The sequence below is a fragment of the Dasypus novemcinctus genome, chromosome X (genome assembly GCF_030445035.2).
Source record: "Dasypus novemcinctus isolate mDasNov1 chromosome X, mDasNov1.1.hap2, whole genome shotgun sequence".
Lineage (NCBI taxonomy): Eukaryota > Metazoa > Chordata > Mammalia > Cingulata > Dasypodidae > Dasypus > Dasypus novemcinctus.
The window spans coordinates 1,548,222-1,574,677 of NC_080704.1; the positions used below are offsets into that span (position 1 = coordinate 1,548,222).

At 53.6% G+C, this 26,456-nt stretch overlaps 2 protein-coding genes and 1 non-coding gene across 6 annotated transcripts in view; 1 reads left to right on the forward strand and 2 right to left on the reverse strand.

The window, feature by feature from the left end:
• IL3RA (interleukin 3 receptor subunit alpha) overlaps window positions 1–26,456 on the forward strand; it is a 53,164-nt gene that overhangs the window by 25,127 nt on the left and 1,581 nt on the right. Inside the window, exons 4-12 of one of the 4 annotated variants that reach the window (XM_058291029.2) lie at window positions 895–1,015; window positions 1,432–1,564; window positions 1,662–1,837; window positions 3,879–3,994; window positions 5,882–5,908; window positions 8,845–8,956; window positions 13,397–13,502; window positions 14,922–15,003; window positions 15,318–15,512. In XM_058291029.2, the coding sequence (XP_058147012.1) occupies window positions 895–1,015; window positions 1,432–1,564; window positions 1,662–1,837; window positions 3,879–3,994; window positions 5,882–5,908; window positions 8,845–8,956; window positions 13,397–13,502; window positions 14,922–15,003; window positions 15,318–15,392 (948 nt within the window). In that variant the 3' untranslated portion in view covers window positions 15,393–15,512. Of the gene's footprint in view, window positions 1–894; window positions 1,016–1,431; window positions 1,565–1,661; window positions 1,838–3,878; window positions 3,995–5,881; window positions 5,909–8,844; window positions 8,957–9,118; window positions 10,260–13,396; window positions 13,503–14,921; window positions 15,004–15,317; window positions 15,694–26,456 lie in introns of those variants that run through there. The other 3 variants (XM_058291028.2, XM_058291027.2, XM_058291030.2) reach the window with 3 other exon arrangements.
• On the reverse strand, window positions 699–805 carry LOC111759283 (U6 spliceosomal RNA). Its single transcript, XR_002793333.2, has one exon. It is a non-coding gene; the product is annotated as a U6 spliceosomal RNA (small nuclear RNA).
• On the reverse strand, window positions 17,831–21,284 carry SLC25A6 (solute carrier family 25 member 6). The gene is made up of 4 exons (XM_058291034.2): window positions 21,077–21,284; window positions 19,922–20,408; window positions 19,079–19,219; window positions 17,831–18,454 (listed from the first exon to the last, which is right to left on the reverse strand). Exons 1-4 carry the CDS (start codon window positions 21,185–21,187, stop codon window positions 18,297–18,299), a joined length of 897 nt encoding a protein of 298 aa, XP_058147017.1. The 5' UTR covers window positions 21,188–21,284; the 3' UTR covers window positions 17,831–18,296.

The following is a 26,456-nucleotide window of genomic DNA, read 5'->3' on the forward strand; positions in this document are numbered from 1 at the left end:
CAGTTGTACACGGCTTGTTATGGTGAAAAAGAAGCCTGCTGCCCTCATGGCTTTCCATTTCCCTCAGGATACCACTCTGAACTTTGTAAAACGGATTCAGTTGTGATGTGCTTCTTGTCTATAAATAGTTACAGTTCTTGATGATTTCAAGTTAGGCAAAATCTTGACTTTCCCCAAGATGAGAATCGAATTCTGCTTCCTCCTCCTACTCATCCCACACCCTCTCTCTCTCTTCCCCTCCCTTTCTCTCTCTCCCCCTCCTTCCCCCACATAATCGTGAAAAGCAAGTATTAAGTTTATTATAACTATAAAAGTGCTATTTACAATGGAGCGCTGTGGTTGACTATGCTACTTTTCCTCTCCTGCACAGATGTTTACTTCCCTTGAATTTAATTATCTTTGTTTCTGTTGTGTATCTGTTTACTCAGTTATTTCATGTACTGACCACTAATGCAACATCACAACGTTTCCAAATGGCTGTATCACCTTTCAAATCAGTGAGACCTCCGGAAAAGTTGCTTCTGGAATCTTCTGACCACCCTTAGACAGCTGTACTCCAGTTCACAGCTGTCATTTGGTAGCACCTTCAGCACCTAGTCCCTTTGCTTCTCTCCAGGACATGATGTTTCTATAGAGTTTTTTTATTTTTTTTATTTTTATTATTCATTTTTTAAAAATATTACATTCAAAAAATATGAAAAAATATGGAACGCTTCACGAATTTGCGTGTCATCCTTGCGCAGGGGCCATGCTAATCTTCTCTGTATCGTTCCAATTTTAGCATATGTGCTGCCGAAGTGAGCACATCTATAGAGTTTTTAAATGTAAAAAATTATTACATATCACAGTAAATATGTTCTCTAAACAATTTCCAAATTATTATGCCTTTGTCAGGCAAAGAACAACAACACTGCCTGCCAGTTTCATGCCTTCTCCTCCTGCATGGTGACAAACTATACCATAAGAATCACCAAAGGCCCCTCATTCTCAACCATCATTCGGTATCCTACGGAAGGTGAGGACGGAAAACGATTTGTCTGTCTTTAATCAGCTCTCAGTCTTCTTAGCGTCCAAACCGTGATGTTGGAGTTAGCCAAACCTCCAGGGAATTATGCCGAGCAAAATATACATGTATCTATATGATTTCATTTGTATGACGTTCTTGAAATGGAGAAATGGGGACGAGCGTAGAGTTTGCTGGGGGGGTTAAGGTGGGGGGGTGATGGGAGGAAGGAGGTTAAGGCTACAAAAGGGTTACACCCGAGGCATTTATGGCAATGGAACATTCAGTCTCGGCTGTGTCATTATCAGCCTCTGCGTTGCAACATTGTATTGTCATTGTGTAAGATGTTATTGTTGGGGAAAAACTGTATCATACGAAGGTTGCTTTAAAGAATAATTCACTTACTTGTCTCTTCCTTGCAAGTCCAGAAGGAACACCTGGCACGGCTGCCCAAAACCTGACCTGCCGGATTCATGACAAAGATTTCCTGCAGTGCAGATGGGGGGTGGGCTGGGCAGCCCCTGGGGATGTACAGTATCACCTGTACCTGAAGAAGGACAGGTAGGCGTGGCCTGGCCTCCCCGCCGGGCAGGGGGAAGGGAAGTGGCCACGTCTTCCAGTACGGGATGACATTTGCAAAGACCTTATTTCTTTGCAGACTCCCTTCTGAAGTCAAATGTCCACATTACACCAAGGATCCCCAGGGAAGACATGTGGCGTGCCATTTTAACATCTCTCGATTTGAGAACGGTTTCTACCAAATCATGGTAAATGGAACCAGCAAAGCTTCCAGAGTCTCCTGCACGGAAATATTCAAGTATTTAAAAGATATTGGTGAGTAAGGGGCTGCAGGGTTCCAGCCCTTTCACACGCTGAAGATGTGGATGTAGCCATGTGTTCACTGGACTTAAGCGAGCCTTTTTTTTTAATTTTAATGTATTCATTTTTAAAAATATATTACATTCAAAAAATATGAGGTCCCCATTCAACCCCACCGCCCCCACCCCAACACTCCCCCCACAGCAACACTCTTCCCCATCATCATGACACATCTATTACATTTGTTGAGTACATCTCTGGGCATCGCTGCACCTCATGGTCAATGGTCCACACCATAGCCCACACTCTCCCACAGTCCATCCAGTGGGCCCTGGGAGGACATACAGTGTCCAGCAATTGTCCCTGCAGCACCACCCAGGACAACTCCAAGTCCCGAGAATGCCTCCACATCTCATCCCTTCCTCCCCTTCCCCGCACCCAGCAGCCACCATGGCCACTTTTTCCCCACCAATGCCACATTTTCTCCATTATTAACCACAATAGTTCATGAATAGGATATCAGTAAGTCCACTCTAATCCTTACTCTATTCCTCCATCCTGTGGACCTTGGCTTGGTTGTGTCCACTCCACATCTACGTCAAGGGGGGTAAGCGAGCCTTTTGCTTTTGAAGCATTTCCAAAAATCACAGCAAAGGGGGTCCCACAGGGAGGGGAGGTGGTCTCACCGATCTTGGAGCCCCTCACTCAGATGGCCCATCTCCAGTCCTTTGCTATGGTAAGGCAAAAGAGGCTTCTGTAATCTTATCCGTAAAGTGGACCTCAAATTCTAACAGCTTCAGACGTTCTGTTAGAGCTGCGGTCACAGATCGCTGCAGGCTGGGAAGTTTACAACAGAAATTGATTCTCTCCCGGTTTGGGAGGCCCGGCATCCAAAAGCAAGGTGTGGGCAGGGCCTCACTCTTTCCAGAGACTCCAAAACCTGAGACTGCCCCTTGTTGGACCCCACAAGCCAAGCACAGGGCCAGCTACTCAAATTGGGGGGCCACTCGTCCAAAGAGCAGGGACAGGCGCTCTCCTTCCTTCCATGCTTCCTTTTTTTTTAAAGATGTATTTTTTATTTATTTCTCTCCCCTTCCTGCCCCCTCCCCCCCGCCATTGTCTGCTCTGTGTGTTCTTCTGTGTCCATTTGTATTCTTGTCAGCAGCACCGGGAATCTGTGTTTCTTTTTGTTGCGTCATCTTGTTGTGTCAGCTCTCCGTGTGGGCGGCGCCATTCCTGGGCAGGCTGCACTTTCTTTCGCGCTGGGCGGCTCTCCTTACGGGGCGCACTCCTTGTGCGTGGGGCTCCCCTACGCGGGGACACCCCTGCGTGGCAGGGCACTCCTTGCGTGCATCAGCACTGCACGTGGGCCAGCTCCACACGGGTCAAGGAGGCCCGGGGTTTGAACCCTGGACCTCCCATGTGGGAGACGGATGCCCTATCCATCGGGCCAAGTCCACTTCCCCCGTGCTTTTGCTCCCAAGCTTTCCCAGTGGTTTTTCTTTGCCGTGTAACGTCTTGCTCCCTCAGGGGAGCAGACTCTCACGGGTGTTGAGACCACCCTGGCCTCAGGACATGAGTTGGATCCCAACCCAAGGGAACTGAGCAGAAAGCAAAATCAAAGGGAGGGAAGGAAACAGGCAGCCTGATGGAGCCAATGTCCGTGGAAGGTCTATCTCCCCTGTAGGAGGCATAAACGCCACCTGAATTCACAGAAAGCGGAAGAAGAAACATTTTTCTAGGGGATGGTGATTCCAGATTGGAGAATGAGCTACACAGTAAGCTGAAGAAAGCTTTTGAGAAGGGTGGCCTAAGTTTGGCACAATTCTCCCGCAGTGAACTAGCCCGGATGCTAATTTACGTTAAATATCTTTACAACATATTATTAATCATGCATTTCCCTCTCTATTTTTACCCATGCTTCAACCCTTGAATTGGATTTTCCTTTTTCTATTTCTGAATGTGTAGGAGACAGAGTTCAAAGTATCTCCAGTAAAAAAAAAGAAAAAAAAATTTAAGTGATTTGCTTTACTCATGGGAGTGTTTTCCTTCCCAGAGGTGTTAAGTCCACCCAACATCACGGGATGGTGCAATAAATCCTATTCTTTCATGGAATGGAAGACACCAAGCCGTTTGACTTACGACCTTTCATATGAACTTCAAATAGAAAAGGTAAAACTCGCCGGTGTCTGCATCCCTCATTCTCTACAGTGTGAAATTTGTGGCCTTGGGGTAGGCCAAGTCTTCTCAGATAAGACATAAAAATCATGAATTGTTCTTTTAAAATGATAAACTGGGTTTTATCAACATTTAAAATATTTGCCACTTGAAAGAAACATTAAGAAATTGAAGAGACAAGACACAGGACAGAAGAAAATACATGAAACACACATAGCTGCCAAAGGACTTGATCCATATTATATAAAGAGTCCTTAAAACTCAATAACAAGAAGACAATCCTATTTTTTTAATTTTAATTCCTTTGTCTTTATTTATTTTTTAATGTTACATTCAAAAAATATGAGGTCCCCATATACCCCCACCCCCCTCACCCCACTCCTCCCATAACAACAACCTCCTCCATCATCATGGGACATTCACTGCACCTGGTGAGTACATTTTGGAGCACTGCTGCACCACATGAACAGTGGTCTACATTGTAGTCCACACTCTCCCCCAGTCCACCCAGTCGGCCATGGCAGGACTACAATGTCCAGCATCTGTCCCTGCAGCACCACCCAGGACAACTCCAAGTCCTGAAAATGCCCCCACAGCACATCTCTTCTTCCCTCTCCCTGCCCTCAGCAGCTACCATGGCCGCACTATTTTTAAAAAGGCAAAAGATTTAAGCACTTTCCAAAAGATGTGTTAATGGACAAAAAGCACATGAAAAGGGGCTCAGCATCCTTAGTCATCAGAGAAATGCAAACTGCAATGACAAAGAAATACCACTACACACCCATTTAATGGCTTAATTGAGAAAAGTCTGACAAAACCAATATTCATAAGGTTATGAACTAACTGGAACTCTGACCCACACTGGTGGGAATCTTAAACGCTATAATCACGATGGAAAACTCTTTGTCAATTTCACCAAAGATTGCTGTCTGCAAATGTATAACAGCTGAGCTCATAATCATCAAAAACTGTAAATAACTCAAATGTTCATTTGCAGGCAAATGGAGTAAAAAAAAAAATTGTATCCATACAACGGAATCCTACTCAGCAATGGAAATGAATATGAATCAGATCCAAAAATGTGCATACTGTATGAGCCCATTGATAAAAACATGTAGAGAATGCAAACTGATGTATAACGACGGAAAGCAGACCAGTGGTGGCTTGGGGGCAGGGAGAGGAAGGAGGAATGGATTTGAAGGGCCCAGTGGAATTTTGGGGTTGGTAGAAATGTTCCTTATTCTGAATTTAGTGGTGGTTTCGCTGTGTGCACAGTTGTTGAAACCCATAGAAGCATTGCTTTAAATGGGCAGTTTAGTATGAGCAAACTACATGTCCATCAAGGTGTCATTTTAAAAAATGACAAAGTATTTTTTAGCTAACCAGTGTTTCATACTGTTTCTCTTTTTCTCTGGGCAAATGTGCTACAGCTGTTTCCACCACTCCCCCTTTAATTGACTCAAGGGAGCAGGCATAGCTGCAACCACAGTCCTAGCCCAGCTTCAGGTCTGCACAGAGCCCGACATGCTGTCACCCACCCGATCCACTGACCCATTATAATCTTCTTGTATATTAGGGGGCTCCCCCTTTCCTCCCCCAGCCCCAGCCCCAAAGCACCATGGAGAGATGGTGGGTCTTGCTGCAGCAACCAATCCCCGTGGCGGCAGGAAGGAAACTTTCTCCTTTCACACATTAGAAATTACTTCTTCTGGCTTTTTTTGCCCCAAGCTCAAGATTTGGCACAAGGCTGCCTCAGGCACCCCCCCAAGCTCTTCCCACTGTTTGGCTGCCCCCACCCCCCGGGGGGGAACACAGTACGTCTTTCTCAGAGGAGGGACTCAAGATTGAGCACTCAGCCACTTGCATGCTTTTGTCTTTCAGAGCACAGGTCCTAAACATGTAGAGACGGTGAGTAGCCCCGACCCTCGCAGCACGAAGGGGTGAGTTTATGGTTACACGACCCGCGCCTCCCAGCCACGCGCCTTTATCCCAGTCTTTTGAAGTTGGTATTTTTACTTCCAAATGGTGAAAAGACTCAAAAACGGCGCTCCCAAGCTGAAACAGCCAGAATGCCCCTGTCTGCCCGAGCGAGGTGGACTCATTCACCCCCAGATTTCTCAGGCGGAACCTTGTCCACAGGCCGGAGGCTGTGCCAGGAATGTGAGCTCAAGGGGGGCAAGCTGCCCACTTCGCACTCTACCCAACAGAGGCAGGCGTTTCCAAACAGGGGGCCGTGACTCAGAGGACCCTCTACCAGCTCCTGCTGAGGAACCAGGGCCTTTCACAGGCTGGTCCTAAGGAAAGGAAGAAAAGACTAGACTAATTCTCTCTCTCTCTCCCTCGCTCCCTCCTTCCCTCTCCCTTCTTCCTTCTCTCCTCTCCCCTTCTCTAGCCTTCCTGTCTCCCCCATTTCCCTCCTTGTGTCCTTTCTTCTCTCCTCTGTCTCTCTCTTTCTCTCTTTCTGTTTCCCCTCTTTTTCTCTATTTACTTCTTCCCTCTCCTCTCTCTCTGCCTCCCTCTGTTTCTCTCTCTCTGTGTCTCTGATTCTCTCCTCTTTCTTTTCTCCTTCTATCTCTCTGTCTCCCTCCAACTCTCCTTGTCTTTCTCTTTCTCTCTCTGGATCTCTTTCTCTTCCTCCTTCTATATCTCCCATTGTCTCCTTCTTTCTTTCTGTCTCAACTTTTCTGTATGTCTCTTTTCTCTTTCTCTCTCATTGTCTTCTTTTCTCTCTCTCTGTCCCCCTCTCCTTCTCTTTTTCTCTTTCCTCTTCTCTCTTTCATTTTCTGCCTCCCTCCCACCACCTTCTCTCTCTCCCTCTTTCTATTTCTCTCTCCCCTTCTCTCTTGATCTCTCTCCTTCTCTTCCCTTCTCTCTCTCACCTTCACTCTCTCTCTCCTCTCTTCCCTTCTTCATCCTCATTCTTGTCTCCCTCCTTCTTTCTCACTCTGCTTCAGTTTTCCCTCTTTTTGTCTCCCTCCTTCTGTTTCTTTTTCCTCTTTCTGCGTCTACCTCTTTCTCTCTGCCTCCCCCTCTCTCCTTTTCTCTGTTTACTTCTTTCTCTCTCTTTTCTCTCTCTATGTGTCCCTCTGTTTCTCTGTGTATGTGTCTCTCTGGTTCCCTCTTCTCTTTCTCCTCTCCCCTCTCTCTGTTTCCCTCTCTTTCTCTGTCTTTGTCTTTGTCCTTCTTTCTCCTTCTTTCTCTGTATCTCTCCGTGGCTCTCCCCTCTCTCCATCTCTCATCCCCATCTGTCACTTATTGTCTTGTTCTTTCTCTCTCTCCTTCTTTCTGTGTCTTTCTTCTCTTCTCTCTTCTCTTCTGTTCCCTCCCTCTCTCCTTCCCTATTTCCCTCCTTTGCCTCCCTGTCTCCCTCTCTCTGTCTCCCCCCAACTCTCTTGGTATCTCTCATTCTCTGTCCCCTCTCTCTGTCTCTCTGTGTGTGTCCCTCTTTCTCTCAACCTAGTCAACTCCAGCGTGCAGGTATCCAGCCCATTAGGGACAGTAAAATGATGAGGCCATGGCTTTTGTGCAAACTTCCCACTGAGCATTCCCTGGTGTCTTTGAAATCTGCATGGACTTGTCAGAGCTACACCCCCATGCCTCACTTCATCTCGGGGGGTCTGAGCTGACCCCACATGAAGGCACTCATTGGTCAGGGTTTCTCCACACAGGGTGTATCATGGGCAAAGAAATCCCCTTGCACGACGCAGGCAGAGATGGGGACAGACGTGTCCCTGTGTCCAAGACGCTGCTCAGAGAGGACGACCTATGGGCACTGGAGTCAGGGGGCCTCTGCCTTCCTGTCCCCTCATCCCCTAACTCAAGGGAGAAGCAGGACTGCTTCCTTCTGGAGGCTTTAGGAGAGAATCTTTCTTTTTTTGTCTTTATTCCTTTTTTTAATATTACATTCAAAAAATATGAGGTCCCCACATACCCCCTACCCCCCTCCCCCCACTCCTCCCCCCATAACAACAACCTCCTCCATCATCATGAGACATTCATTGCACTTGGTGAATACATCTCTGAGCACCGCTGCACCTCATGGTCAATGGTCCACACCATAGCCCACACTCTCCCACAGTCCACCCAGTGGGCCATGGAAGGACATACAATGTCCGGCATCTGTCCCTGCAGCACCACCCAGGACAACTCCAAGTCCTGAAAACGCCCCCACATCACATCTCTTCCCCCCACTCCCTACCCCCAGCAGCCACCATGGCCACTTTCTCCACAGCAATGCCACATTTTCTTCGATGACTAAGCACAATAGTTCATGAATAGAATATCGGTAAGTCCACTCTCATCCATCCTCTATTCCTAGGAGGGAATCTTTTCCATGCGTCTCTCCCAGCCTGCGGCGCCGGCAGCTCTTGGCATGACTCGGCTCTTGGCATGACTCAGCTTGTAGACGCAGCTCTCCCATCTCTGCCTGGGTCACGTGGCCTCTCGTTGTGTCCCTCAGTCTTTCCTCTTCTTATGGAGAAACCGGTCATTGACGATAGGGCCCATCCTAACCCTGCTTGAGATCCTTTCCCAAACTTCACGTGCAAAGAGCCTTGTTCCAAAGGAGATCCTATCTTTAGGCTCCAGGTGGACACATCTTTTGGGGGACACGATTCAACCCCACACTGGTTTCCATGTCTTACACACCACCGGATGGGTAGTCTTACAGGGCTTTGCTCACCTTCTGGTTACTATTAAAAAGATTGGTTGTCCGGCCACCGATAGCCCAGGCTGATACGGGGAAGCTGCATTGTCTGCCCTTCCTGGCAGAGCCTGGCTCAGGCTCTCTCTGGGGGGTGGAGGTGGGATGCCTGTGAACCTTTTCTTAATTATTTACAATTAAGGTACATAGAGAAGGAAACTACTTCACGCTAACCAACCCTGGGACCTACACAGTGAAAATCAGAACCTCGTCCAAAGGCCAGCACAGCGCGTGGAGCTCACCCCAGTCTTTTGGTGAGAGACCCTCCTTTCCATCTCTCCCGTTTCCTGTGTCAAAGCTGTGTGTCCCGCCCCGTTTGTCAAGGAAACGCGGCCTGTCGAGGACGAGCTTTTCATCCCGGCTAGTCTGCTGTCAAAGGAGGGGGGACTACAGTCCACCTGCTTCTCTGTCCCCAGACAAGAACCTGGGACCCGACAGGTGTCTCTGCCCTGTGCTTTCGCCCCATGGGATGGTTGAGAATGCCAAGGAGATGACCACGCTACTAAGTGTCCCCTGGGTCTTGCTAAGAAGGAAGCTGTCTCAACCACAAAGAGATGCAATGGCACACCTATTAGAATGGCTGAACTACAAGGAGCTGACAACAGCAAATGCTGACGGGGAAGTGGAGCAGCTGGAGCTCTACTCCTTGTGGTGGGAATACCAAATGGTACGGCCCCCTTGGAAAACAGGCCAGTGGGTCCTTCCTTCCTTCCTTCCTTCCTTCCTTCCTTCCTTCCTTCCTTCCTTCCTTCCTCCCTCCCTCCCTCCCTCCCTCCCTCCCTCCCTCCCTCCTCTTTCTTTCTTTCTCTTCTTTCTTTCTTTTCCTTTCTCTTTTCTATTTTCTTCCTTCCTTCCTTCTTTCCTTCCTTCTTCCTCTCTCTCTCCATCCCACCCTCCCTTCCTTCTTTCCTTCTTCCCCTTTCCTCCCTCCCTATCCCCTTTCTTTCTTTTTCTTTTTTCTTTGTTTCTCTCCTTCCTTCCTTTTCTTCCTTCTTTCCTCCCTCCCTTCCTTCCCCTTCCTTCCTCCCTCCTCTTTCTTTCTTTCTCTTCTTTCTTCTTTCTTTTTCTCTTTTTTCTATCTCCTTCCTTCTTTCCTTCCATCCATCCTTCCTTCTTCCTCCCTCTCTCCATCCCACCCTTCCTTCCTTCTTTCCTTCCTTCTCCTTTCCTCCCTCCCTCCTTTCTTTCTTTTTCTTTCTTTGTCTCCTTCCTTCCTTCCTCCCTCCTTCCTCTTTCTTTCTTTCTCTTCTTTCTTTTTCTTCCTTTCTCTTTTTTCTATCTCCTTCCTTCCTTCTTCCTCCTTCTCTCCATCCCACCCTCCCTTCCTTCTTCCCTTTCTTCCCCTTTCCTCCCTCCCTCCTTTCTTTCTTTCTCTCCTTCCTTCCTTCTTCCTTCCTTCTTTCTTCCTCCCTCTCTCCATCCCTTCCTTCCTTCTTTCCTTTCTTTCCCTCCTATCTCTCTCCCCCCCCTCCTCCAAGGGGAGTGGTATAAATTTTATTTCTTTCATTCTTATTGTGTTAACATCTATACAACATAAAACCTCTCCTTTTAACTACATTCACCAATATAATCCACTGGTATTAATTCCCTTCACGAGGTTGTGCCACCATCACCTCTATCACAACCAAACATTCCAGCAGTTTCTCACAAAGCTAAGCCTAGGACTGCCCTACGACTCAGCAGTCACCCTCGCAGGCATCCACCCCGACAAGCTGAAAACCGATGTCCCTGGGAAAATCTGCGCGTGGAAGTTTAATAATGAAGCTGTGGGCAGGCAGTTGGCCCCTTGTCTTCTATGAGGGCTTGGGCCATGGTACCTACTTAGGAGAAGACTTTCCCTAGGACAAGAGCCATCCTGGCTCCCTGGACCTTTTTGAAACCTAAGTGTAGAGATGAGACCGCCGTCCTGGGCTCTAAGGAACACCCCCCCCCCGGCTGCCCCATTCCAGAGGTGGTCCCGCAGGAGAGCTTGGTGCCCCAACTCATGGTACCCTGGAGAGAGTGGGAAACTCCCTGCATCCTGCCAGCTGAGCAGCCCCTCCTCCGTACAGGAGATTGCCCGGGCAGGTGGGACTCCGGGGGGGTGGCAGGAGGCCGGCTCGTCAGCTCCCCTTAGAGCTGATGCTGCCCTCTGAGGAACCCTTCCCTGGGCTCCAGTGGCTTCCCAGCTCTTCTGAGACTCCTGCTCCCCTTGCAGGTGGAGGGATGGCCAAGGTCAGAGAAAAGATGAGTGTGGCCAGAAGAGGGTTGGGGGTGGATGAGACTGCTGGGACAGGACGGACACTGAGTCCTGGACTATCAGGGCCCAGAGTCTCCGTCCTCAAGGTAGCATCTCAAACCATTATTCTACGGTCTACAGAGTCGTTAAGTAGAAAGACCCAAGGTGCGAGCGGGGGAATGCTCCCGAGGCAGAGGTGCCCAATGGCGAGCCGAGAGCAAGGTGCCTTGGAGGGATCTGGGGCTCCTGTGTGCCCGCTGGGGGGCCTGGCATTTCCCAGACAGGGGTGGTGGAGCTGGGAGCTGCCACCCCCATCCCATTCCCACCTGGCCACCTTCCCTCTGGGGCCAGCCTCTTGGGCACCAGCAGGTCTCACCCACAGCCTGCACCCCCTGTGTGTTTTCTCAGCCTTATGGGCAACTGAGCAGAGGCCGCGGAGGCTGCCCAAGTCCCTTATGTCCGCCCCCACCCCTTTTGTGCTGCATTCTTCCTGCTGGACTTGGTTTCCCCCAGTTCCCCTCTGACCGTTACTTCAGCTCTGCCCCCTGCCCCCCACTCATCCATGGCACCATCTGGCTTCCCCAGCAAGGCAGGGAACTCACCCCCAAACAGCGCACTCATCCAGGTAGGTCTTTTACTAATTGTTTTCATGGTGATAAGTACATATAACACAAAATTCCCATCTTAACTACTTTTTTTTTGTTAAGATTTATTTATTTATTTCTCTCCCCTTCCCCTCCACCCCTGGTTGTCTGTTCTCTGTGTCTATTTGCTGCATCTTCTTTGTCCGCTTCTATTGTTGTCAGCGGCACAAGGATCTGTGCCTCTTTTTGTTGCATCATCTTGCTGCGGCAGCTCTCCGTGTGGGCGGCGCCATTCCTGGGCAGGCTGCACTCTCTTTCGCGCTGGGCAGCTCTCCTGACGGGGCACACTCCTCGCACGTGGGGCTCCCCTACGCGGGGGACACCCCTGCGTGGCAGGGCACTCCTTGCGCACATCAGCACTGCGCATGGGCCAGCTCCACACAGGTCGAGGAGGCCCGGGGTTTGAACTGTGGACCTCCCATGTGGTAGACGGACGCCTTAAGCCCTGGGCCAAGTCCGCCGCCTTAACTACTTTTAAGTGTCCAGTTCATTCAGGGGCATTAATTGCTTTCAGAGTGTTGTGCTCCCATCACGTGACACCACCCATTATGGAAACTTTTCATCACCTCAAACAGAAACTCTGTTCCCCTTGAGCAATAGCTCCCCAATCGTAACCTCCAATCTGCTTCCTGTCCATATCTGCTTATTCTAGATATTTCAAAGAAGTGGAATTGTGTAGTAATTGTTCCTCTGTGTCCAGCTTACTTCACTCAGCATTATGTTCTCTAGAGCCATCCCCGTTGTTCATGTGTCAGAAAGACTTCCCTTTTTACGGGTGCACGACCTTCCACTGTGTGTACAGACCACATTTTAGGAATTTCACTCATCTGTTTATGGACCCTGGGTTGTTTCCACAATCTGGCGATTCGGAATATGCAGTGATGAATCAAATGTCTGAGTCCCAGGAGGACAATTGCCAGATCATTAGGCAGTTCTTTTTTCCTCTCTCTCTCCATTTTTTTTTAATGTTACATTAAAAAAAATACGAGGTCCCCATATACCCCCCACCCCACTCTTCCCATATCAACAACCTCTTTCATCATCATGACACATTCACTGCATTTGGTGAATACATCTTGCAGCACTGCTGCCCCACATGGACAGTGCTCTACATTGTGGCTGACACTCTCCCCCAGTCCACCCAGTGGCTTATGGCAGGATGTAGAATGTCCAGCATCTGTCCCTGCAGCACCACCCAGGACAACTCCAAGTCCTGAAAACTCATCAGGCACTTCTTTGTCTTACCCTCTGAGGAACCACCAAACTGATTTCCATGGCAGTTGCACCGTTTTCCATTGCCACCCGTCACGGTGGAGAGTTCTGATCTCTCCGCTTCAAGAGCCATCGTCTGGTGCAATAGTTCAAAAAAGCAACAATAATGCAAAACAAAAATCTGCCATGAACAACGACAACAAAAATGTCAGCATTCGAGGACCGAGCCGTGCGCACGCACACTGCTTCTCAGGGCGAGGGAGAGCAGCGAGATCGTGGCTCCGGGAGCAGAGGGCGCTTGTCCAGCCTCTCCTTCCGCCTCCGACCCCTCCTCCCCCACGCCCCTTCCCCTTCCTGCGTGGAGGTGACTGAGGGGAGGCCGAGAGACTCAGCTCTCCAAGCCCTGAGATGTCCCCCTGCCCCCCACACTGACCTTGGTTGGGGAGGGGGCGCGTGGAGCTGTTCAACTGCAGGAGGGTCCCAGCACCCAGGAGACAGTCGTAGCGCTCCGGGGCATCGCGCCCGGGGTCCCCCGCTCTCGAGTTTTGTGGAACTCACCAGCCCGGGCCGGCGCACGGTGGGCCTGCCCTAGACACGCCCCTTCCTCCCCCTCCCGCCAGAGTGTGACAGCGAGGAGAGGCCGAGCGCGCGCGTTTGGCGGACTTCGCTGCTCATCGTCTCGGGGACGCTGGGCGCGCTGCTGCCCGCCGCGCTCCTCTGCAGACGGTGAGTGGAGGCGCGTTCCCGGGTTCCGCGTGTCGGGGGCAATTCCCTGCCCCAGCGCCCCGAGGCTCCCCAAGAGTCCTGAAACATGGCCTACGGGGGCGCAGCGCTCGCGCCCGTCGGCGAGCCGGGGACACCCCCGGCCCCGTGGCTGCGGACCCACCTCCTGCGCGCGCGCCTGTGCGCGCCCGTGCGCGTCCGCCTTGTCTCCTCCTCCGACGCGGGGGTGTCAGCACTTTATGGCGAAGCCCGGGGGCTCTTCTCCGTGCGTTGGGTGGGCACGAGGCTTGTAAACCGTTTCCTCTCGGCCCCCACCGCGGGATCTGAGACCCCTGCCCGCCGGCACCGCGCCCCAGGCTGATGCGCGCCCACCCGGGCCCGCGAGGCTGGCACACCGGGCCCCGAGCCCCTGCTGACGCCCTCCTGGCTGCGGGGGCCTCTCTCGGGGGCGGCCTCCCCTCATTCAGGCTTCGGTTCCTGTCCGCCGCCCGGCTCTTGGCTTTACCCGCTCCTGGCCTCCCCCCAGCCCCTCTGGCCGAGCTGCTCCTGCGAGCTGTGGGAAGTCGGGGCGCCCTCCTGCCCCCGCGCCCAGGCAGGGGGGAACCTGCTTCCCGCGGACGCTGTGCGGGAGGGGGAGGGTCGCCATGGCGACAGGGCAGGGGGCTGCCTCGCGTCCCGGCAGGGCTGGTGGAGTCTGGAGCAGCCTAGAAACAGACACGGGCTCTGCGCTCTTGCCCCGGGAAGGCAGCCAGGTTTGCGCTACAATCCCAGGGGATCCAGGCCACGCCGGAGTGCACCTGCGGGTCACCAAGTGAAAGCCCCGTGTTGGGGCGTGAGTGCGTGCCCCAAATGGAAGACAGGACCCTGGCAGGGGTGGACCTTTCTCTGGGTGCCCCCAAGGTGGAGGAGAGGGTGGGGGGGGAGCAACACATCCCCCCCCAAAACAGGCAGCTGGGGTACATGTGTCCCCCTGAGCAAGGTGGCGCTCTCCGGTTGGCATAGGGGATGCAGACACGGGTCGGGACACAGCTGGGCGGAGAGTGTCCGGCTGGCCCTGGCTGCAGTCAGCGGCTGGGTGACCTCAGGCAGTGGCTGATACCGCGTGGGCCTGGGGCATTTGCCTGTGAAGCGGGTGAGGTGACAGCACCCGCCTCCCGGGGTGGCCGAGGGTGACTGGCTCCTCCTGTGAGTGTCTGGCCAGGACGGAGGATGCCACGGCCCTCGGCTGCCAGGACGCGGCCCCCACCGGCCCTTCGGCCACGCTCAGCCGGCCTGAGGCTGGGGGCTGCAGGACAGGGGCCTCGCCCCAAGGAGGTGTGCGCTTTCCCTGCCACGGCGCCACCAGAAGCCCGGGGCTCCCGGCAGCCCCCGGAGGGGGTCCACTGGTTGGGGCTGGATTCGAACCTGTGGCTTCTCTCCAAGGTACTCGGTGGTGAAGAAGCTATTTCCCCCGATTCCTAAGATGAAAGACCCGATTCGGGACAACCTGCCGAGTGACAGCATGGTGCGTTGTGTCCCGCCATCGGGGGGTCCTGGGGAGGGGATCTGCAGGCCTTCCCCCCGCCCCCCCCCCCCAGGCAGGACGCTCGCCTGGCCTGTCCTACCCGGCAGGTGGTCGAGGGAGGCTGTCCTGGAGTGAGGCGAGAAGGAGCCAGCGCGGCTGCTGGCCTGCCCCGGGCGGGGGACGGTGCCCCTGTCCGCTGCCCCCAGCCCCGGCTGGCCGGTCCAGGGAGCTGGGCTGAGCTGAGCCTCCTGGACGGGCCGTCGCTGGCTTCTCTGGGCCTGGACTTGACCCTGCCTCCCCTCCTCTCGCCGCAGATGGCGTGGGACATGGAGAAGGCGTCCCAAGAGGAGTGCGCGGTGGAGGAAGTGCAGGTGGTGGAGAAACTCTGAAGCCCCGAGGGGATTTGGCCAGAGGCAGCTGCCACTGAGAGGAATGTGTTTTTTGCCTGTCTCCCAAGTAAAGTGCTCTTTTCACTCCCTGGGGGTGGTCTGGCTGCGGCACCCCAGGCCATTTCGGGGCCATCGGTCCGTTTTTTCCTGAGATCGGCTCGGCCGGGACATGGATTGGCTTTCCCCCTCCCTGACTCGAGTTTTTCGTGCTTGCCTGATTGTACAGTGTTTTCTTGCTGCACACCCTCATCTTTGTTTTTTTATTTTTTTATATTTTTTTATTAAAGTTAATAGATCACAAGGAATGTTACATTAAAAACCATAAAGAAACAAAAAACATAAAAGGTTTCCATATACCCCACTCCCACCCCCCACATCGTTTTTGTACTTGTATTTTTTTGAAGATAGATACACCACACAAAAACTGTTACACTAAAAATCTTAAGAGGTTCCCGTATACCCCCCACCCCCCCACCCCACTCCTCCCACACTGACAACCTCCCTCATCAATGCAGCGCACTCATCGCACTCGGTGAACACATTTTGGGGCCTTTAAACTGCTCGTTGGACAAGGTAGCGGGTGGCGGTCCTGCCGGCGTGCAGACGGGTTTGCATCCACTGGGTCCTGAGGGTGAAAGCTGCCCGCGGGGGGTCTCCTTGTCCCCATCCGGGGGGTCTCCTTGTCCCCATCCAGTGGCCCTTTCCGAGCTCTGCTGCCCCCAGGGCTGGCCCTGCCTCTGGGTGGCCCCCTCCAGACTCCCTGCTCCGAGGTCCTGGCTTCCAGGCTGTCACCCCGTCCCATCTCCCCGCTATTCATGGGAGCCTCGGGAAGGCCAGGACGCCACCCCCGGACGGTGGGCGGGGGTGAGCATGCCGTGGCACCGCCCTGCCCACGGCACCAGGTACCCACGCGCCGACCCCTCCCTGGCAGCACCGAGGGAAATCTACAGAAAATGGCAGTGGGCGTGATACTGCACTGGACTTGGCCAGACCCTAAGACCCAGGGGCTCCCCTAAAGCACCGCCACCCCCCTGCCTTCCCATGAAGTGGTTTACTCAGCAACTTAGCTCCGACTTCTTACTTTGCTGACATTTCTTTTAAATGTTACATTTAATGTTACACCCCCCTCACCCCACTCCTCCCACGTCAACCACCTCTGTCATCATCGTGGCACCTTCATTGCATTTGGGGAATACATGTTGGAGCTCTGGTGCACTGCATGGATAACGGTCTACATTGTAGTTGACACTCTCCCCCAGTCCAGCCAGTGGGCCGTGACAGGACATACAATGTCCAGCATCTGTCCCTGCAGCACCACCCTGGACAGCTGCCCACATTCTATCTTGTTTGCCTGGAACAGAAACAGCTCTGAGTCGCAGGCACCTGCCGAATCACCAAGACGGAAGGGCTCACAGGCCAGGGGGACCCGGAGACAAGCTTTTAGTCGATTACGGATCTAATGACGCCCATGTTCTTTGAAAGATTAAAATATAAGAGAGGGTGTGTGGGGACCTATTTTTTGAATGTAACATTAAAAAAGCAAATCAAGACAAAAAAAATATATCTATGAGGGCATTGTGTCCCCATACTGGATAGAGCAGTTACTTCAGCCCCAGGTTGAAGACACGCTCCCTGTCGTTACTGCATCCCAAACCTTGGCGATCCAGGGGGGTCAGAGGCTGAGCGGAGAGGCTCCTCTGCAGGTGGACACGGCCCGTGGGGGGTACGCGTGTCCTGGGGCACGTCTTCTCCTGCCAGTTGCCAGCTGGCTCCAAGAAAGGGGGCCCGTGATGTTGTGCGGAGCCCAGGACCTCTTAGCTGCCCGTCTAACCTAGTTATTGGGGAAGGATCGCCGTGTGGAAATGTCCCTCCATCTAAGACTCCAAGCGCAGCTCAAAGGGACTAAGGAACCAGGCCCCCCAGCCCCCTTTCAGCGGGACTCAAGCCTGCAGCCCATGTGGGTCCTGATACACGCCCGCTGCCGGCCACTGGGGGATCTCGCCGCTCTGGGAGAGCTCCAACGGTGGCCTCGAGGAACCATCAGCTCAGAGAAATGTAAAGTCAGGAGGTAACCCACTCAGGGAGCGCGAAAGACGGGAATCGGGAGTAGGGGGCGAATACCCCGGGGCTCCTTCCGAATTTATTCAGGGTCACCCACACCCGATGGCGGCTTCTGGGCGCGCTGAGCCGCAGACGGGCAATTGGGCGCTTGCGTCCGCATGGGTCGAGCCGACCACTTCCTAGCTGCCTGAGCATGGTCCCCGGCTGCCCCTCTGTGGCTCCAGGGTATTGAGGGGCTGGTACTGCAAGCCCTGAGGAGGACTCAGTCAGGGCAAGCACCACTTCCTGTTTCCTCTCTGCTTCACGTGCGTGCTGACACGGCCACGCAACACCGAGGCACCCGGTTTCCAAAATAAAGCCACTCCACGGCACATCTCTAAGAGTGTCCTGCTAATTTATTATTTTGCAGAATGCCCAACATAAAACATAATTGCAAATATCCAGCTGTGCAAAAGGAGATAGTGCTTAAGTACAAATGGGAGACATGATTTTTTTTTTTTTTCTTAAAAATAAATACTTAAACACAACCAAGGGTCCTACAAGCATTTGGACTCGAGGGTTTTCTAGGTAGGTCTGCGTAGCGGAGCTGCCTCACCTGTGGACCCAGGAGATGGTCCCAATTCCCCATTCGTTCCCCCAAAAATCATTACGTGGAATCAGCAGAGACAATGGTCAAAGGTGATCACAAGGAGCCCCTTTTCTAGAGCTTTCCCCGGCCCTCTAGGACATGATCTGGCCCGGGTAAGAACGGTAGGAATTTGTCGAAGGTCGATGGTCCGTAACAGTTGAGTAAGGATTCTACAGGATTCTCTTGGTTCCCTATTCTGGCCGAGACCGACGCGCTTAGATGACTTTCTTGAACTCGTCGTACAGGACCAGCACGAAGGCTCCGCCCATGCCTCTGAGGACGTTGGACCACGCGCCCTTGAAGAAGGCTTTCCCTCCTTCGTCTTTGAAAATCTTCCTCCAGCAATCCACGGTCCCGCTGTACATGATGTCAGCTGCAAGGAGAGTTAGGGTTTCCGTTAGGTTCTCCAAGAGACCAGCGAGGGCCAAACCAAGCGCACCTTGGAAGATAAACCCAAGAGCCAGCAGGGGGACCACTTTAACATGTCCTTTTTGGTCGCGGAGGAACGTGGGATCTTTTTTAAGGAGGTACTGGGGATGGAACCTGGGGTCTCACACATGGGGAAGCAGGTGCTCAACCCCTGAGCCACACCCGCTCCCCCAGGAAAACTGGATCTCGACGCCCCCTATCTGGCTCATTTTGGGGCGTTCCAAGAAGCAGCCCGGTTTCCATGACATCCGCTCAGTTCCCCAGGTGCGCAAATGACCGATGAGGGCAGGATCCAATGAAAGGGAGGGTGGGCACCTCTGGGAAAGAGGGATGCAGAGAGCGTCGCCTCGAAAAAGGAAAACGTACAAGCGCAGAAGCCTGCAGTTAAGGAGGACTTTCAGGTCAGGGCTGGGGTACTTGGCGATAAGCAATGTTCTACCAAGCCCTTTCTGGGAAGTGCCTTACTGATGGTTCTGTGCCTCCGAAGGACTGAGGCAGAAAGGCAAACCAAGCAGCTCTGGTATTTCCACTCTCTACAGATACTCTGACTGAAAGTTTAAGAGCATACCTCCTTTGCGCCCAGACTGCATCATCATCCGCCGCCTCACGGTGTCGAAGGGGTAGGAGACCACGCCAGCCACGGCCGTCACCGTCTGCGCGATCATCCAGCTTACCACGATGTGGGTGTTCTTGGGGTCGGGGAGCATACCTGCGGAAGCACGCACCAGCGTGAGCCTCCAGCTCGCGCGCACAGACGCACACACACACAGCCACCTGCTTTTGAACGGGTCGGGGAGCATTCCTGCGGAAGCACGCGCCAGCGTGAGCCTCCAGCTCGTGCGCACAGACGCGCGCGCGCGCACACACACACACACACACACACACACGGCCACCTGCTTTTGAACGGGTCGGGGAGCATACCTGCGGAAGCACGCGCCAGCGTTGAGCCTCCAGCTCGTGCGCACAGACGCGCGCGCGCGCGCACACACACAGCCACCTGCTTTTGAACGGGTCGGGGAGCATTCCTGCAGAAGCACGCAGCAGCGTGAGCCTCCAACTCGCGCACACACACACATACACACACGGCCACCTGCTTTTGAACAGACACAGCATGGGAGTTTTTCCAAGACCTGAACTGACTCCTGTGGCTCCACGTTGAGTTCCTAGGAGCAGGTAACTTTTACCCTCCGAGAACTCAGGATGGCTTTCAGGACGCGGTCAATTAGAGGGCCAGGAGGAGAGGGAACGGCTTACTGGAGCCATGGCTCCTATGGCCGGTGATCCAGTTTAGAGCCTAGGGATGACCTCTCTGAAACAGGGAACGGCAGTTCTGGGAAGTGAATGCATCATGCACGCAAGGCTGTTCCCTTGTAGAAATGACAGCAAGTCCACGACCTTCTCGGGAGCTTACCTTTGGCCGTGTCGTACACCCCGAAGTAGGCGGCCCTGTAGATGATGATGCCCTGCACGGAGACGTTGAAGCCCTGGTAGAGGCCCCGGATGCCGTCGGACTTGGTGATCTTCACCAGACAGTCTCCCAGGCCTTTGAATTCTCGTTCTGAGCCGGATTTCCCCACGTCGGCCGCCAAGCGGGTTCTGGCGAAATCCAGCGGGTAGACGAAGCACAGGGAAGTGGCTCCGGCCGCGCCCCCGGAGGCCAGGTTGCCGGCGAAGTACCTCCAGAACTGCGTGTGCTTGTCGACGCCGCCCAGGAACACCTGCTTGTACTTATCCTTGAAGGCGAAGTTGAGGGCTTGGGTGGGGAAGTAGCGGATGACGTTGGCCAGGTTTCCCCTCCAGAAGGAGAGGATCCCCTGCTCCCTGGGGATGCGCACTATGCAATCCACGATGCCCTTGTACTGCTTGTCGGCGGCAATCTGTTTGCTGGCATGCTGCACCTGAAAGCGAACGCGGTAGAGGATCACCAGAGGCGCTCCGGGCAAACACAGGCGCTCCTGAATTACGGAACATGCGTTTTCAGAGGACGGGGGTCAGGGCGTGAGTGTGGGACGGTTCTAATCTCCTAACGTCTTGAGGAGTCTGTTGTTACTAAATGATGGGCTGTAAGGACAGGGTGCAAAGGGCGAGCTACTTTTGGCAACACTTTTATTATCTCAGGGGGGACAGGACGCCTTCCAGGTCGCAGCCCGCACAATCTCTTTGTGCAGACTGAAAATGGATGGAGGTAAAGAATGACTGCCTTGTTAAAAAAAAAAAAAAAAAAAAAGCATTTTAGGGGGAGATTGGGGGTGGGGGGCCCTCGGCGGAAGCGCGCACCGGTCAAGGCCCGGGAGTGAGCGGAGGTTAAAGCGGCCGGGGGACCGGGCAAGCCTCTCAAGGTCACGTCCGGCCCTCCACGAGGCCTGTCGCCCCCCCCCCCCACCGCGTGCTGAGCCCACGGGCGCTCCCGTGCCGCAGCCCCCACGTGACCCGGCCCCGGCCCGCCCACGGAAGCCGCCCGCGCGCGGACAAAGCGCCGCAGGCCCCGGTGCCGGCGGCGAGCCCCCCCACCCCACCCCCGCGCCCCGGATCGCGGCGCCCCCCGGCCCGGGGCCCCGACCCCCACCTGCAGCAGCAGCTTGACCCGCTCGATCGGGGCCACGGCCGTCTTGGAGATGGCGGCGGCGATGCCGCCGGCCAGGAAGTCCTTGGCGAAGGAGATGGCCTGTTCCGTCATGGCGGCGGGGCGGAGCGGGCGCGGGACGGGAGCGGGCGCCGGGAGCCGGGAGCCGGGAGCGTCGGGCCGCCGCCTCAGCGCAGCCGCCGGCACGGAAAGGACGGCGCGCCCAGCGCGCAGCCGCTAAGGCGCCCGCGCCCCGCCCCGCGCCCACGCCCGCCGCGCCCATTGGCTGCGCCGCCCGCCGCGCCCCGCCCACCGCGCCCATTGGCTGCGCCGCCCGCCGCGCCCCGCCCACCGCGCCCCCGCGGGCTGCCGGGAGCCCGGCCCCGCCGCGCCCATTGGCTGCGCCGCCCGCCGCGCCCCGCCCCTTCCGCTCGGGCGCTGCTGCCCCGGGGGATGCCGGGAGGCGCGCCTGCCCATGCGCCGTGCGGGCCCAGGGCCCCCGCGGGGCGCCCGTGACCTTCTCAAGGTCACCCGGAGCGGCGGCGCGGGCCCCACGACCCCCGGGATCCCGCCTGCCCACGTGGAGGGGCGCGTCCGGGAGGGTTGGCGGCCCCCCCCGAGCCTGCAGCCCTGGGTGGGTGGGCTTGCCCTCCCTTTTCCGGGCCGCGCCCCCGCCTCCCCCAGCCCGCGGCCGGCTCATCCCCTGGGGCAGGAGCACGCGGACCCCTGCGAGCAAGCCCCCCGGAGAGGGGGCGCGGGGGGCGGTTGCGAGCTTTGCGTTCAATGGACAGCAAACGGCCCCATCCCCAAGTGGGTCGCACGAGCTGAATTTCCACGACCTGGACAGCGCGGTGGAGCCAACGAGCTGGAACAGCCCGGACGGCAAACCAGGAGGCGGCAGTTGCCTTCCTGCCGTCCTCCCGCAGCCCCTCTCATTTTTCTCCTTCCTCTTTCTGACCCTCCCTTCTTTTCTTCCTCCTTTTCCTTCCCTAGCAGTTCCCTCCCACAGCCTCTCTCAGTTTTCTCCTCCTTTCCTCCTTCCTTTCTCTTTCTGACCCTCCCTTCCTTCATTTCTTCCTCCTTTACCTTCCCTACCCTCTAATGATTTGTTTGCCCGTGTCCCCAGCAGGTCCAACAGTCCTTGGGACTGAATGGATGGAAGGATGGAAGGGATACACCAGAAGCCTGGGCCCATCCTGTCAGTGCCACGAGTCTGCAGGTGCTCTCCTCCTCAGCCCTGCCTGCACCCTTCCCTGAAAGGGAGATAAGGAGCATTTTCCGGAGGCCGGAAACGAGGAGACTGTCAGGAGTTTTGAGAGCCCAAGGGAGAATTGGTGAAGGAAGGCCTTGGTGCTTCCAGCACATGCTTCCGCAGAATCAGTCTGTCAAATGCAAACGCAAAGATGGTTCCGTTTGCCTCAAGAGGCAAAAAGTAAATGCAGACCCCAAGATGGTTCCGTTGCCTAGTGAGCCAGCGGGGTTCAAGATGCTGATGCCTTTAGCACTAGCTCCAGATCAAACTGGTCAGAGTCAGACCCAGTCCTGGATTATGGCATTTTTACTTCAAGTCCTGTAGCATCTGTAATAGAGAAGAGTGGAATCTTCCTCTCAAGCAGAGAGACACACACACAAAAGAGTGGAATATTTCTCTCAAGCAGAGACAAACACACACACCCTTTTGCTTCACCTGACCTGGCCTACTGGGCTTGGTGCTTGCAGACACCTGGGCACTGAGGAGATGCTTGGGGAAAGGTTTTGAGATCGATGGATGTGGCAGCTCCCTCGGATTGCTTAGTGGGATTCAGGACATGCTTATCTGTGGAAAGCATTGCCAGTGGGGCTTAGACTATGCGTGCGACCGCCCGCCCTCCCCAGAAAAGGTCGACACTTGCTGCCAGGCTCAGAGGCGACCGGGTAGGGGAGTGAGAAACTTGAGAACACCTGTACCTGGGAAAGGAGGGTGTGGGCAGAGAGACAAGCTGGAACTGGAGACCAAGCTGGCACTGGAGACGGGGTGGAGCTGGGTCACCAGGGGATTAAGTTCCACCCCTCAGAGGGGAGACAATGGGAATTCAGTCCTGTCTCAGGGACTGTCTATTAAGTAACTCTAATATATGAACCATGTAAATATTTCAGGTAGTTGGGGTTTTAGCGGATAGCTGTGAATGAGTAGTGCAGTGTGAAAGTCAGTCTCTATTTTAATTATCCTTTAGGTATGTCACCTCCTGCCCAGTAACAGAAGCAGCAGAGGGCCTTGGAAGGAAGCCCAGAGGTCAAAGCTCTAGTTCCACATGAATTATCTTTATGGCTTGTTGTCTGAGCCTTTCCACTCCCCAATAAACCTGGAGGGTGAATTTTACTAATTGACACATGGGGAGAGAACAGCCCTTACGGTAGAGTGGCCCTCAAAGACCTGCTGAAGGAAGGAAGGACGGGCTGCCCTGCACAGTTTCAACCTGTAAATCCCTATGAGTTCCTCAATAATTAAAATCCTTTCAGGACACAGGTCCCCTCAAAGTATTATTTTTGCACGTCATCCCAAATAAACGGAAAGACACATTGTGAAGCAGGCTAGTAAGCTATGGAATCAACAGATGGATCTGGAACCTTTCAGGGAGTCCATGTGGACATCAATAACCCTGAGATCCTGCCATCTAAAACAAAGACATCTCCTGGAAGCCAGGAGAAGCCCTGAATATTCCCCAAGGACTTTATCATTGGGCCCTTATGGGGAATTGATGGGTAGGGTAATCAATCAAGCAGCAAACAGCTGGAAACCCTCCCCTGCCATTAGCAAAGGGGTGGAATGATGAACAGTTTCAAAAGGCAGGCACAGAGCCTAAGCACTCTTGCTCTCATGCTCTCATGCTCTCTTGCCTCTGGACCCGTTCCTGCCCTCTGCACACTGCTCTCACCATTTTTCCTCTACCCTGTGGCCACACAAGTAAAACCTGGGCGTTTTACAATCTGTAATGGGGAATTGTAGCCTCTGAATCAGCCCCCTTTATCACATTTCACCCCCTACCTCTCTAACTGGGACCCCTGATCTATTATTTTCTCCCATTTCTCTTCCCTCCCTACGTGAATAAATTACTGGCCTAACTCCCCCGACATGCTCTTGAAATTCATTTCTGCAACATAGTAAAAGAACCTAAATAAAATCTGGTAACATTTTTGGCGAGCCAGCCGGGAGTTTATTGCTGCGTGAAACGATGCCTGCCTTTGATTCTCTAGTTTAACAGGTTCGCCTGTGAGACCCCACAGGATGTAGTCCTGGGAGGAAAGGGGCTGGGGCACAGGAATTCTCCACGTCCGCGCCATGTGTCCAGGCTCGGGAGATCTGGCCCCAGCCAGGCCGGCTGGGTCATAGGGCAATGGCTCTGCCAAGACACAGGCTCCCCGGCAGAGCGCTGGGCCCTCCAAAGCTGCTTTTTCAAGCCCTTTTAGCAGTTGGGGTCTTTGTGCTTGGGCCTGCCTCCCGCCCTGTCCCCTAGGGGGTGCATGGCAGTGGTGGAGAGCTGGGGGCTTGACCCTCCTAGAAAGTCCACACCTATCTACACCCAGCTACCTGGGGGGTGAAGTGGGAGGTGGTGGGCAGAGCCAAGATGGATCCCCAGGGGGTCCCCAGGCCAGGATACCCCTCATCTAGCCTCTATGCATGTTTTCACCTTTCTACTTCTTGCTCCTGAGTTTCTCTTTACAGGTTTGTGTTAGAATGCTTTGGAATGTTTTAAAAACTGTGGAATTGGGAAAACACTAGCAAGGAAGGTATTGCCTCGGGGCTCCAAAGTCTGTCAGCTAGAGCGATTGATCATTGACCCCTTAATGGCCTTTTGATGGCTGGATTAACTGGGAAACTATCAGATGGGAAAGTCAGAAAACTAGGACCGCATCTAAGACTTCTGGAGGGATAAGGAGGAAGACGCTTTCTTTGGCTTGGAGGGCATCTGGTCTACTTGCTCTGTCTTCCGACTTCAAGTGGCACTAGAAATGTCCAGGGTCAGAGTCCCTGATTCCCGGGGTGGTGGGAAGTAACTGCGTGTCCCCCAAGACTTTCGAAGGCGTGGGCACTTGGAGTGCAGTGGGCTTTGCACCCTGGAAAGTAGGGGTGCCGAGAACCAGAGCAGGAAACTGAAGGGCCCCCACTCCTTGGGCCCATCCATTCAGAGAGCAGCTAAATATCGCCTGGGACAGACAGCTCAGGTGCTTTGATCTGGGGCCACTGCTCAGTCTCCCACCAATTTGGCTTGGGCTCATTGATCTGATATCTGGAATCAGAAAACCCCAAGACTTAGGTTGCCCACAGAGACACTTGTGGGCCAGGAAAGCTCTGAAAATGGAAATTCTCAGGACACTGAGATGGAGCTTCGGCTCTAAATTATGTGAGGCGGTGAGCGTTTTAGTCAGACTAGGACTCGGGGATGCCAGAACGGTCTACTAAAAGGGGCTTCTTCATTCTTCCTAGAATAATGGACGCAGTCTCTAGCCTACCAGCAGACTCCCCATAGGAGTCTTTTAGGAATCAGGAAATTCTGCCTACTGCTAGTCCATGTGGCCACAGGATAGCCGAGAGCAGCCTCTGTATAGGACCACGATTCCACTTAAACCATGTAAGAAAGGAAAAGAGATCAATCTGAGTCCCAGAAACCTCATGTTGTGTCACCTTAAAGAAATAACCTCAAACTTCTGTTTAACTCCATTGTGCCTATAAAAGGTGTAAATAATGATCAAAATAACGAAACCTCATGTGCCATCAATTTAGAACAAAGAATTCCTAAACATGCTAAAAGTATAAAATTCTCTTTTCTGTTTTAACTTTGTGTTCCACTTTGAAATCTGTGTTCAACTTTGTCAGTTTGCTTGTGCCTAGGAAATCAGATTTGTTACAAATTAGATAACAGTGAAAGGTAACCTGAACATGAGTCTTTAAATGTCAATACTGTCTTGTGAGTGGATATAATGTATCAATCACAAGTGGAATTTACTTAACTGCTAGAAGAGTGGAGAAATTTCACAAAGTTGTTCAAGAAATAGACTTCGGCACTGTCAGACTCTCTTGTGCAGTCACACCAGGCCTTGAATACATTGCAGGTTGCCTGTCCATGTGAGTTGTTGGTCACCGACCAACAATAAAGGTATCTTCTACATCTCTGGTTGTGCTCCTAAAGTCAATGGAAACTATGTTACAGTTTCAAACTCCTGCAGCAGCCAATGATGACTCGATAGGGCCAAATGTACAATGGATATCGCCTCCAGACTGGCGCTGTTTCATAGCGCCAGAGAGCACTATGCACCAGGCCGGTGGAATACTGGAAGCTACTTTCCTAGCCTCTCTCTAGGGTCAGTGGTGCTGCAGCTTCTGAGAAGGACATACCAAGTGGCG

Coding starts and splice junctions, on each gene's coding strand:
- SLC25A6 (XM_058291034.2), bottom strand. CDS start 21,187: ATGACGGAACAGGCCATCTCCTTCGCCAAGGACTTCCTGGCCGGCGGC. Junction 20,409..21,076: donor GGGTCAAGCTGCTGCTGCAG/GTGGGGGTCGGG, acceptor GTTCGCTTTCAG/GTGCAGCATGCCAGCAAACA. Junction 19,220..19,921: donor GGTGTACGACACGGCCAAAG/GTAAGCTCCCGA, acceptor GTGCTTCCGCAG/GTATGCTCCCCGACCCCAAG.